The 13,057-nt window shown below is 43.6% G+C and overlaps 1 protein-coding gene across 1 annotated transcript in view; it reads left to right on the forward strand.

Moving 5' to 3' along the window:
* Nucleotides 1-13,057, forward strand: part of Mthfd1l (methylenetetrahydrofolate dehydrogenase (NADP+ dependent) 1 like) — a 185,809-nt gene that overhangs the window by 78,088 nt on the left and 94,664 nt on the right. Inside the window, exons 18-19 of the mRNA XM_075949714.1 lie at nucleotides 5,649-5,789; nucleotides 6,213-6,281. Of these exons, the coding sequence (XP_075805829.1) occupies nucleotides 5,649-5,789; nucleotides 6,213-6,281 (210 nt within the window). The remainder of the gene's footprint in view (nucleotides 1-5,648; nucleotides 5,790-6,212; nucleotides 6,282-13,057) is intronic.

Raw genomic sequence — 13,057 nt, forward strand, 5'->3', positions numbered from 1 at the left:
GGGAGACTCATTTGGGAATAGTTCCATAATACAACAGATATATAACAATAAAAAAGTGAAAGTCTCAGATACATCACTTGAGTTTCATAAACCAAAGAGCAAACACCTACTTATTATGTTTAATAGCATGGAGAATTTTTCAAAGGATAATAGCTTATTACTCAAAAGCAGACAATGTGGGAAGGGGGATTATGCCTTCCATTTAATGGATCTCTGATGTGGGATAGTGAAACTTAGGAAATATAAATTCATTCCATAGTTTTTTAGCCAGGCACAACAGCCTTCTAATTTTTTTATAGTAAACTTTCTTTGGAAAGTTTTTTTTTAATTTATGAGCTTTACATTAAATTTTTATTAGTGGAAAAAGTTACTTTTATGATAATAGCAATTTCTCATACCAAATGGATTTCGGTAACTTTTGGTAGATTTTGAATTAGAAAGTGAAGGTGGGGAGATGGCTGGGTGAGTGAAACTGTTGCCGCATAAGCATGCAGACTGGAGTTCAGGGTCACCCCTCATTCATGCTGGGTGGCCGTGGTGACCTGCTGTGACTCAAGCATGTAGGGGACAAAGATGAGCCACTTGGAGCTGCCTCACTGTATGAGATGGAATGTGAGCAAGGAAGACACCTTGTTAACTCACACACATGTGCCCATGCATAACACACATACACACGCACGCATACACACACACACACACACACACATACATTCATGGAAGGAAATGGAAGGAAGGTAGGAGAGAGAAAAGAAATGAAGGAAAGAAGGAAAGAAAGAAGAAAGAGAAACAAAGAGGGAACGGAAGGAACGAACGAACGAACAAACTAGAGGTTGGATCAAGAAGCTTGCGAAGACTATGTACCTCCCTTCTTACCCTAAACTCAGGAACTTTCACACACAGATTTCACGTGATCAACATTATCTGTGCTAGAAAACCACAATCCTTCCTCAAAAATTTGCAGAAGGAATTTAGTTAATGGAGAGAATAACCTAGAATATAGAGGAGTGACCTCTAATTCAGAGGTGCAAGGCATCCTAGCTCTTAGACCAGGAGAAACCAGCCACCCTTTAGGGTTAGTATTTGGGGATGATCCCTAGACGCTGGTGGGTGGGGACCTAACTGTTGTCCTTATACACCTGGTCACAGCATATACATGTATGTCTGAGTGGGATTCTGAGGTGAGGGACCGGGTCATTGCCCAACCCACAGGGAACCATTCAGGTTGCAGTCACGGGTTGGCACATGCTGCTTGCCTGGCAGGTGCCAGTAGAGTTTTCATTTAGAGAAAACCAACATGCTGGGACCCTTTTCTAAGAGAACATAGACTTTTTGGCATTGGTTTGTTAAACTTGTAAAGGGTAGCAATGGGCATGGGAATGGCTCCATGGCAAAAGCCAAAAGCAGCTTGCCCTCCTTCGGGATATTATTACAAAGCTAGACATGTTTGATGTTGTGTCCTCAGACAGGTGAGAGAGGGCCTCAAGCCCTCACATGTATAGAAATAGACAGCATGAAAACGGACCAGGTCCTGGAAGAGGAGCTCACATACCCAAGGAAACAATTAGGAGGTCGATGGGCGGAGTCTGAGTGGTGTGTGAATTCTCAAAGGGGTGAAGAAGCTGCAGTACCCAGTGAGGGTTCACTGGTGTGGCAAGAATTGTGATAAGATCTTACCATGATGTAAAAATCGAAGGTGATGGAGTAAGTACTGTAGAAGGGGACTTCTAACCAAGGAACTATCTAGAAATGGTTCCCAGAATAAAACAAAAAAATAGACCCAAGGGTTTAAGAGACAGAAAGGGCATATCTGGAAGTCCTAAATGCCCTAGGTTTGATTCCCCAAAACACTCCCACCCTCAGTGATAAAGGTTCCATCAGGGCACAGTGACACATGACTATAATGCCAGCACTCAGAAGGCTAAGACAGGAGGATTACAAGTTTGAAGCCAGCTTTGGCTACATACAGAGATCCTATCTCAAAAATGACCATGTGGAGATGGCTTAGTTGGTACATAAACATGACCTGAATTCGGATTTCCTATACCCATGTAAGGAAAGTCAGGCATGATGACATGTACCTATGATCCCAGCATTGGGGAGGCAGGGACAGAAGAGCCCTTGGGAGTTGCTGTACAGCCATGGAAGACTACTCACAAAGTAAAAGAACTGAGGGAGACACCGATGCTAACCTTTGACCTATACGCGCACACACATGCACACGCATACACATACGTGAAGACAAAGGCAAAAGCTAGCCGCATAGGTAGGGTCTACAGAGCACCGCACCTTGGAACAAAGTGGGTAGTCTATTCAAAGAACTAACAGGATGAGAACTTCTCAGATGAGGAAAACAGTGTTTCCATTTTAAAAGACAAATAAGGAACAGAAAGGTTGCGGGTAGGGGAGAAAAACAAAAGACTTCTCCCCAGAAACATCAAGCTGAGATTTTAGAACAGGAAGGAATAATGAAGAAATTCCTCCATGCTGCCAAAGAGAAAGGGTCCTGATTACTCACGGAGGAATCAAAATTCTCATCAACAACACCAAATGCCAGGTGCTTTGGGGAAATTCATTCAGAGTTCTGAAGGAGAATGATGAGGGGAGGCTTCTCAGAGAGAGCAAAACAACAGAGCTAGCGGGAAACACATTAGTGAAGGAGAACTTGAGGGAATAGGAGACAGCCTCCTGGAACAAGGCAGCCATTAGCAGAAGTCGCTGTAGGGAGGGGCTGTTGCTGACAACAGGCAGAGACAGTGAAGGAAGCAACAGGCCAGTTTTGATCCGCTTGAAAATCAAAATCATCCATCTAACACAGTGACTCACACAGAAAATTTAAAACAAGTGGTTATCTGGGACACAGAACACGAATTATTGTATCTAACAATAATTTGACAATTAATACTCAGATATGGCTCATCCCCTGGCCACCTTCATAATGCTGCGGTGTCCCGTCTCCTCTCTCCTGCTGAACCCTACTTCTGAAACCCTTCCTGTTGTTGTGATTTGCATGCTCTCCCAAAAGCAGTGTCTGTTGCCTCCTGTACTCGCCCTTGTACGATCTCACAGGCAGTGATTGGTGTCCGTAGGGATCTGGTGGACAAAGAAATAGAACAAAGAAATGGCATTTGACAGATACAAAGATCAAATGCCACTATGAAATGGTGTCTATGGCCTTATAGATGAAGACAGTAAGTGTGACTCCATGTGGTGGTGCAGGCCTGTAATCCTAGGACTTAGGATGCAGAAGCGGAAGGATCCCTGTAGGTTCGAGGCTAGCTTAGTATACATAGTAGTAGTTTAAATTATTTGGCAGGTTGCTTATATTTCGTATCGCTTTAGGCAGTTTTTACATAATGAAGGGTTATATTAGAGGGTTGATTGCTTGGTTAAATCTTCATACTCTAGATCGTCAGCCTGCATTGGGTAAAACTGCATGTCACTGGTTTGAATAGCTGTGTAAGCTCATAGAGATACATCAACCAGCTCACCAATTTCTGTTAAAGGACACGTGGGCTATTTATTATGGTTGACTCTCCTAAATAGGACATAGTAAGCATGTGTTGTGCCTAGGCATGTACTTGTCTGGTATTATGTTGGGGGTAGGTTTCCAGGGATGCACTTATAGAGTCAGTGTGTTGTATGATGCTCAGATTTCTGCATTGTTTTCCAGGAAAGGTAAATCCACTCACTGACTTAGCAGCATTGTACACTGTCCTTTTGTTTATATCTGTGGTAATCCATTTATGTGATTTTTGGAGTGTTTTATTTGCCAAGCAATGTGAACGTTCCTCTCTCAAACACATTGGTTAGTAAAATGAGTAACAATGATCCTTAAATAGCCTCAGTTATGTAAGTGACCCTAAGGTTGACTCAGTTTGCATTGATATGTACATACATGCATACGTACATACACACATGCATACATACATGCATTCACATATAGTCTTGCTATTTATGATATGGAACTTATTAGGTAGCCCAGGGTGGCCCCGAAACTATGATCCTGCTGCCTCATCCTCCCAGATGATGGAGTTAGAAGCCTCCACCATGATGCAGCCTTAGAGTTTTAGAACTGAAACAATTGCAAGTGAAGTGCTCATATACACATGAAAAATTTTACAAGTTGCTTGCTATATAGATTATATTGCAAAAGCATTGCCAGGCTCATGTTACGCACAGAAAATAGTAACATTTTGGTCATTTTTGCACACACTTGTGCTTAAAAGTTAGGTATCATTCAGTGAAAAATCACGTACGTTTTAGAGTGAGTTGTATTGAGGATATAGCTTTCCGGCAGTATTTTTTCAGTAGATCAATGGCTAATACAATCTCAACCAGGAAGGAGCCAGTAAGCTCCTTCCTGCCTTCAGTTCCTCATCTGTCAGTGATGAAAGTGGGTAATAAAATACCTCATAAGGTGATCCCACCAGGGCAGAACCATATATTCTCTCTCTCTCTCTCTCTCTCTCTCTCTCTCTCTCTCTCTCTCTCTCTCTCTCTGTGAGCTTGAACCTGTCTGACTCACACTCCCCATGGGATCCAGAGAATTAAGCTGGAGCTTAACGAAGTGGCTATGTACAGATATTTCCCCAGCGGCTGGACTGTGTACAGGAGGAAACACGCCCTCCTTGTCTCCTCCTTTGTTCCCACTGGACTCTGTACAACGTGCTCTTGGAGCCAAAAGAGGGGAGGAGGAAGTCCTGGGAAATTTTTTTTTAAGAAAGTCGATGCTCTCTGGCTGTCATTGCTGGGAGCCTTAGGGTAGGATGGCTCCAACCTCAGAACCAAATACAAATCAGTTCCAGGTCATTCTTAAGCTGCTGGGCGAAACTGTGCTGAGAGGAAACTCAACAAGAAGTGGGCCTTGTGGACAGGAAGCTGGCAGGATGCTCTTATTCCAGTGTTTCTTCTTCCCTGTACACAGGAGTTGTAATTAAGTATTAATGGACCTGTGGCTCAGGGCTAGCATGCTCGCCTAGCGTACTACCATCCTGGGTTTAATTCCCACCTCAGCGAAAAGAAGAGAGAGGAGATCAGCAGGGTGGAGGGGATTATAATGTGACCTCCTTCCCAGACCGATTGCTATGAACAGAGGTAGCCAGTAGTTCACCGACTACTTCATTCAGTATGCACTAAACACCTACTGGGTATCACGGGCCATTGTCCCTGCTGGTATCCGGGAGTCTTCCTCTATGGTCCCTGCCTTTGTGGCCAGACATTTTAGTGATAAAGATGCTCAGGAGACAGATAACAATCCTAATACTTCGGAAGGGGACCAAACCCAAGGCTTCGTACATCCTAAACAAGAACTCCACCATTGAGCTACACCAGTGTTCTACGTTAGTACTTAATGTTAGTCTGAAGCAGGCTGAAGCATGCAAGCTGCATGGTACAGTGAGCAGCAGGTTTCACAGGCGTCACCCAGTTGACTGCTATTCAACAGAGCATAGTAGACAATGTGGACAACCTAGGGAGGCCATTTTTGATGGTAGGAGCACAAGACCTTACGTGCTGTGCACTCTAGAAAAAACACAATCAGTGTGAACCTTCCCACAGGGATAGCCCCCAGCTGTGACTGCTAAGACCTTGTGAAAAGTGCCCCTCCCGTGGCTCCTCAACTGACCACAGCATCTGCTTTGCTCTCTCAGGCACAGTTTGACATTGCAGTGGCCAGCGAGATCATGGCGGTGCTGGCCTTGACGGATAGCCTTGCCGACATGAAGGAGCGGCTAGGAAGGATGGTGGTGGCCAGTGACAAAGATGGGCAGCCTGTGACAGCTGAGGACTTGGTGAGTGTCGCTCGGAGGCCCTGGGGAGCTTGGGGTCCATTTGAAGAACAGAGATCTCCTTCTTATACTGGTGCACAGTTGGGGTTCTGAAGAGTTCTGCCTGTCCCACTGTCTCCTGCACAAACCTTGCTGCTTCCTTTGTGTTAATAACAGGTCTATACCTGGCTGAAGAGCAGAACACCTGAAGTGTGTTTCATAACCATTTCACCATCCTTGTCTGTCTTGATCCCCACTTGCTTTGGCCAGGCTGGGCTGGTAGGGTTGGCCAGGCTGGGGTAAACAAGACATGGACAGAGTAAACAATCCCAGGTGCCTGGTCAGCTTGCGAGATGCCCACCTAGAAGCAGAATCAGGGACAGGGGACAAATCAGCATGCCCCTAGGAGTCCTCTTGCTAATTTATGCATCTTTTTCTCTCCTGTAGGGGGTGACAGGTGCTTTGACAGTTTTGATGAAAGATGCCATCAAACCAAATCTGATGCAGACCCTGGAAGTAAGTAGTCTCCTTTTTTTTTCCTGTATTGCTTTTTTTTCCATGTGTATGTGTGCATGTTGAGCAGGGATGCCACACGCATATACATGCATGTGTGTGCAGGTCAGAGGTCAACCTTTGATAGTATCTCCTCAGGTGCTATCAACTTTAGTTTTTGAGACAGGGTCTTTCACTAGCCTAGAACTTGCCAAAAAGGCTAGACTGACTGGCTGACCAGCCTAGGGCTCTACCCAGCTCTGCCCTTTGGGCACTGGGGTTATAAGTGTGCCACCATGCCACTTTTTTTTCAATTGAGTTCTGGGGTTAAAATTCAGATCCTTTATGGCAAGGACTTTACTGACTGAGGACCCAGCCCTGGTTTTCTTTTTATAATTGTTTATAATGTAGCATTTGCCTTCATTGGATTGACTGTAGACAATATGAATATTTCCGGCCAGTGTGAGTCTGGCAAAGTGTCAGAATAACTTCTTGGTCTTCTGAAAAACATAAATCAAAAGTTAAAAGTGAATTTACTGATTCTTTGGTGTGACTTATGTCTTGGCTTTGGCTTAATTGACTAGAATAGAAAGAATAGAAAATAAAGCCCTACCTAGTGTACCTGTGGATGGTACTACCATTTTTACCCGACATTGTCTAATGTTAATTATAAATTGTCTGCTTTATAATTATAGATTGATTTTTTTCTTCCCAAGTAAAATACAGTAAATACTAAGAAATGTTTTCTAAGAATATATGATATGATCTTCTCACTTTGGTGGTGACACTTTTGTATAGTCTTGTACACAAACACTGAGATTTTTGTCTTGGCTTCTTTGATTTGAAGTTTTTTTAGCAACATCTGTCTGTCTGTATGTATGTATCTACATTATTTCTCATATTCATTTGATTTAGCCATTGCTCATTCCTTTCCTTAGATAACAGTTTTTAGGATTTGAGCCCAAAGAGGTCCAAACAAAGAGGGGAGTATCTGTTTGGGTTTAGCACAGAGACAGATATTGGGCTAGAGAGGTGGCTCAGCAGGTAAGAGCATTTGCTGCTCTTGCAGAGGAACTAGGTTTGATTCCCAGCATCCATGTAATAGCCTCAGTTCCAAGGGATACCATGTCCTCTGGCATGAGGCATGTATATGATACACATTCAGGCGAAACACTCATACATATAAAATTAATATTTACAAAGAGAGAGTAGGTGTGGGGGTGAGAGATGTTACATTGGCCTTTTCACAGAGAGCTGCCAGGGAGAAAAAATATTTTTACTATGGTCAGTGTCTGTCATTAGGTAGAGGGATGGAGGTGGCCAGAGGGTGCGTACTCAGGAGAACAGAGCAGAAGGACATGGGGAATGTCCATAGCCATCCGTGTACTCAAGCTGAGTTTGAATGGACGCCTTGCCCTTTGCGTTCATATCCTGTGGTGAGTTATTTTATTCCCTTGGCCTCAGCTTCCACCCATGTAAAGTGGTGGCCATAACAACTCGCCCAACAGGTAAGTGTGAAGAAGATCAGGGGTAGAGAGCTTGCCTCCAATGTGCAAGGCCTTGGCCTAGCACAGTAAGTTAACTCGTAAATTAGTAGGTAGATATTACTTAGCCTACGATGTCAGCCACGCTGAAAGTCTAGTTTCATTTAATTTCTCCTAAGCAACGCTTAGTACATTCACATTGTTTTTAATGTTCATGTATAGTGTTGACTGTTTTAAAATATTTGAACAGATGACTTATTTAGAAAACAAAGCACAGAATTTGGTTAAGATATTTGCATATGTGAACTCTGTACCTTGATTCTAGACAGTCCTCTGAAAAGGGCTCCTGGAATCAATGACACTGAGGGTCTGTATCTGTGGACAGCCTAAAAATCTAATTTGTGGGCTGTGTTATATTTTGGACACACCTATTGCTAGTGTCATAGGAGGGCACTGGGAAACCCCCTGCCTCACTTCAGGTGGCTAAGATGCTGGCAGTTCTCAATCCTAGCTGTCCCTGGAACACCTAGGAGATACTGGGATACTGATCCACACCAGGTTCTACCATGGACTAAGAGGAGCAGGTGGCTGGGGAGAGATTAAGTATAAGAGAAGAGAGGGCCTACTTTTCGTCCTGGCCACCCAGCTAGCTTACACCCGAAATAATCTCACAGAAACTGTATTCATTTAAACACTGCCTGGCCCATTAGTTCTAACTTCTTATTGGCTAAATCTTATGTCTTGATTTAACACATTTCTATTAAATCTGTGTATTGCCACATGATTGTGGCTTACCAAGAAAATTCTAACCAGCGTCCATCTCAAGCAGGAGCTCCATGGTGCCTGCCTGTTTGCCCTTCTTCCCAGCTTTCAGTTCTGTCTTCTCCATGCCTACCTAAGTTCTGCCTATCAAAAGGCCGAGGCAGTTTCTTTATTCAACCAATGAAAGCAACACATAAACAGAAGGACCATCACAAGCCACAGACAGTGTGATGAAATCGCCACATGCTAGAGCACACAGTCCTGGTGCCATTGCGGCCACAGGATCCATGCTTTATTCTAAATTAAAGTTTAATAAAATTAAAAAGGCAGTCTTTTAGTTGCTTGGCCACATTTCTACCTTCACATTTATTTAGGTTTCTGAGAAAGGGGTACTTGTTACATTTTAAGTACTTACAGCAGCTCATGGCTGGAGGCTACAGTACTGAGAAGTACTGGATTATAATACTCTGTTGATACTCTGGTAAGCAACCAAATTGCTTACCAGATAATTGGAAGTAGTAATCCTAGGAAGTTTCTGGAAAGAGTTATTAAGGAGACTATTCACTCCCAAGCATTCTGCATGTGAAGTAAAATCAAGATCCATATTCCTCTAAATAGATCTTTTAGACAATTTAGCTCAAAGTGCTACCATTGAATGTGTCTTTGTCCCTGAGTTTGAATATCCTATAACACCATTTTGATCATTAGTCCACTCAGACTCCAAACTGGGAATTTCACACCAGGACTGTAATGGTAATGAGGTTATTGATTGTTCTGTGGCCTTGGATTATATCCCTTGCTTCCCTGGGCCTTAGGTTTCTCGTGTCAGGAAGAGGTCGGCTCTTGCTCTCCCATTATTTGGTTCCATGATTTCCAACTAAAACTACTTTGCACAAGATCATAAAATGTGAGGTAAAGGGCAAAATCATGAGTACCAGACTGGAGAGAAACTGACCAAATGGCTCATATTCTGGTTAGATGGGAATAATGAGTTGTCCAGACCTGTCAACCATAGGTAACGGTTCCCAGAAAGGAGACAGAATGTACCAGTTGATCTAATGTAACCTGTTAGTTTTCCATTACTGTAACAGCTGCCCAAGATGAGCAACGTACACAGAGGAAACTTTTCTTTAGGCTCCTGGTCTTGGAGTTTTCAGTCTGTGTCTGGTTGCCCTGTTGGTTTTGGCACTGTGTAAGACAGCACATCCTGATCAGAGAATGGATCAGAACAAGTTGCTCCCCTCATAGCCAGCACATGAAGACAGTAAGGGACCAGGGCTCAGTAGTCTTCCTCACTTGGTCCCATTTCTTAAGGGGTTCACCACCCTCCCTTGGTGCCAAGACTTTACTGGAGGCCTGTGCAAGATAGCCAGGATCCAAATTCCAGCCTAACATTCCATAATGCACAGATATCAAAACATCCTTTTGTTCTCCTAAGATATGTAATTGCTGATTAAAACTCAAAATGGAAGGGCTAGGGAGATGGCTCAGTGAGTAAGAATACTTGCTCTGCAAGCATTGAGGCCTGCCTTTGAATTGCCTACATAAAAAGCTAATTGTGGGGGCTGGAGAGATGGCTCAGAAGTTAAGAGCACTGCCTGCTCTTCCAGAGGTCCTGAATTCAATTCCCAGCAACCACATTGTGGCTTCCACCCATCTATAATGACAACTGGTGCCTTTTTCTGACTTGCAGACATACATGCAGACAGAACACTGTATACATAATAAATACATCTTTAAAGAGAAAAGCGAAGTGTGATCACATCACCTGTAACCCCAGCTCCCATGTCGAGGTGGGAGGTGGAGAAGGGAGGATCCAGGACCAGTTAACCTGGCACGTGAGCCGTGAAGAGCAGGAGACCATGTCTCAAATAAGATGGAAGTCTAGGACCAAAACATGAGGTCATCCTCTGCCCTCCACATGCATCTGTGTCCTGAGCGATGTACCTCCACACGCATGTACACACACACACACACACACACACACACACACACACACACGAAATAAAGATATAATCACAAAGCAGTCTTGCTGAGCGGTGAGCCACAAAGCCTAGATAATAATAAAATCTCTGTGAAAGATATAGATTCTTACTTTTTAAGTAGATCTGCCTTAGATTAAGGAGCAACTTGGGGTGATAATTCCAGGAATCGTGAAGCCTATGCCTGTTAGGCTACACCATGTCACCTTGTGTCCCCTGGAGACCAGGGCCTGATGCCTCTCTGACAGATGGCAGCAATGAGGGCTGCAGTCTGTCGAGGAGGGGAGCCAGCAGCCATCCAGGGATGGAGCCGGTGACTCTGTCCTCATTGCACTTCTTCAGGGCAGCAGCCTTGCCCAGGCTGCAGGATCCTGTTCCTCGCTCTCCTGAGGGGAAGAAAGCTAAATAGCAAATTCAGATCATGGCTTTGAGAAGCTGTTTTATTCTCAGACCATTGTTCTTTTTTCTTCCACTAGCTACCTTCCTGCTTTTGTGCAGCTCGATAGCCCATCGTAGTTCACGGGAATGTTCATGCTTCCGAGCCGCCCCACCCCCACCCCACATCACTCCCTTCTTTCCGCCGTGTCAGCAAAGGGGCAGCCTCTATTTTCACAGGTGGAGGCAAGCCTTCATCTGAGCAGACCCCCAATAACCTGGCAGGGCTACGGATAAAGCCTGAGAGTGTTTTAGTGAGAAAATGATTTTCAGATAGAACTGAAGCTTGTTGTCATCAATAAAGGAAAATAGAAAAGACTGTAAAAATGATTCTATTGACAAGGTTGACTTAAGGACGTTGAAAGCCTAAAATTTTTTAATTAGTCCCTTATATTGGCTTTGCTTTATTTGCAGTTATGGTGATTGGTTTAATGTCTACTGCTTTACACAAGCTAGAGTTATTTTGGAAGAGGGAACCGTGCCCCCACCAGATTGACCTGTGGGACAACCAATGGTTGATGTGGGCAGGTCTAGCTCACTGTGGGCAGTACCATCCCTGAGCTGGTGAGCTTGGGCTATTAAGAATGAAGACCAGAAAACCATGCTGAGCAAATGAGGAGGTTTCTGCCTTGAACTCTTGCCCTGACTTCCCTCGGTGACAGAGTATGACGTGACAGTTATCTGCTGAAACAAACCCTTTCCTCTCCAGCTTGCTTTTGGTCATAGTGTTTTATCACAGTAATAAAAACCCCAGCTAGGACAGTAACTAGTAAGAATTTCTCATAAACCAAGTATAGTATGTGTGGATTAAAATGTCATAAAGAAACTCATTGCTTTGTATGCTTTCTAAAAAATATTGTAATAGTCAATTAGAGTTGGGTATGGTGGTGCTTGGCTTCGATCCCAGTATTTAATAAGTAGAGATAGAAGAATCAGGAGTTCAAAGTCATCCCTGACTATACAGCAAGCTGGGCCACCCTGGGCTCCATAATGCCCTGTTTGAACAACCACAGCAAGTCGTTTTCATCATTGGTACATTTCACCCATGGTTTTTTTCTTTTTCTTTGCTTTTGTTATCTTAATGATTGCCAGATTTCTAACATGGACAATAGTTGGACTATTTTTAAAAGATTTAAGTGGGATTTTTAAAAACTGAAAAACCAACTTTTGTATGAGAATGACAGTCCAGGCTTGTCCTTCATGTAATTGGCATGTCCTGGTTCCCATAATTTATTAGTTATATTTTTTTATATTCAGTTCTTTGTTTGAGACAGAAGTTTCATGTAATCTATACTGACATTGAACTCCCAATCTTCGCCCCTGCTTTAACTTCCCAGAGGCTGGGATTGCAGGTATGCGCTTGCCTTGCCTGGCTTTGATTTTTCTCCTTCTCTCCCTCCTCCTCCCCGCTTCTCTCACTTAGTCCCTCCCTCCCTTCCTGTCTCCCTCCCCATCTGTTCTCCTCACTATGTAGCCCTGACTAGCCTGGCACTGGCTATATAGACAGACTGCCCTTGTCTACACAGAAATCTGCCTTCCTCTGCCTCACGAATGCTGGTAGATTTTTCCTGAACTGATGAATTGTTATTCGCAGGGGAAAAATATTAAAACTATTACTTAGTCTATCAGGGTTTGGTTAAATTATTTTTTAAAATATAATATGGACAATAAGAAGTAAGGTCCATAGCTTACTTCATGACCAACAGGCAATGAACGTAGCCTATCAAAATTGTAGTCGAGGTGACTGCTTTCTTTGAGTTTGTCTCTCGTTCAGCATTCTGATTCTGTCCGAGGAGACCTGAGACACACTTGGTGTCTGAGTCAATCAGGATATCTTTGGTTTTAGTTTTATTTTAAAGGGTTTTGTTTTTTGTTTGCTTTTTATTTGTTTGTGTGTATGTATACACATGTTCATGTTTTCTAGTGTGTTTGAAGGTCTCAGGAGACTCTGGGTATCTTCTCTCTCCAGTTTGATTTTTCAGGCAGTTTTTTCTCACTGAACCCACAGTTTGTCATCTGGGTAGACCAATTGGCCCACAACCTCCCTGTCTTAGCCTCCCCCACTTTTCTCTCTTCTTGTGTGCTGAAGTTACAGGCCGGTGTCACCACACCCAGCTTTTACGTGGCTTCTGAGGAC

Source organism: Microtus pennsylvanicus, chromosome 1 (genome assembly GCF_037038515.1).
Source record: "Microtus pennsylvanicus isolate mMicPen1 chromosome 1, mMicPen1.hap1, whole genome shotgun sequence".
Classification (NCBI taxonomy): Eukaryota; Metazoa; Chordata; class Mammalia; order Rodentia; family Cricetidae; genus Microtus; species Microtus pennsylvanicus.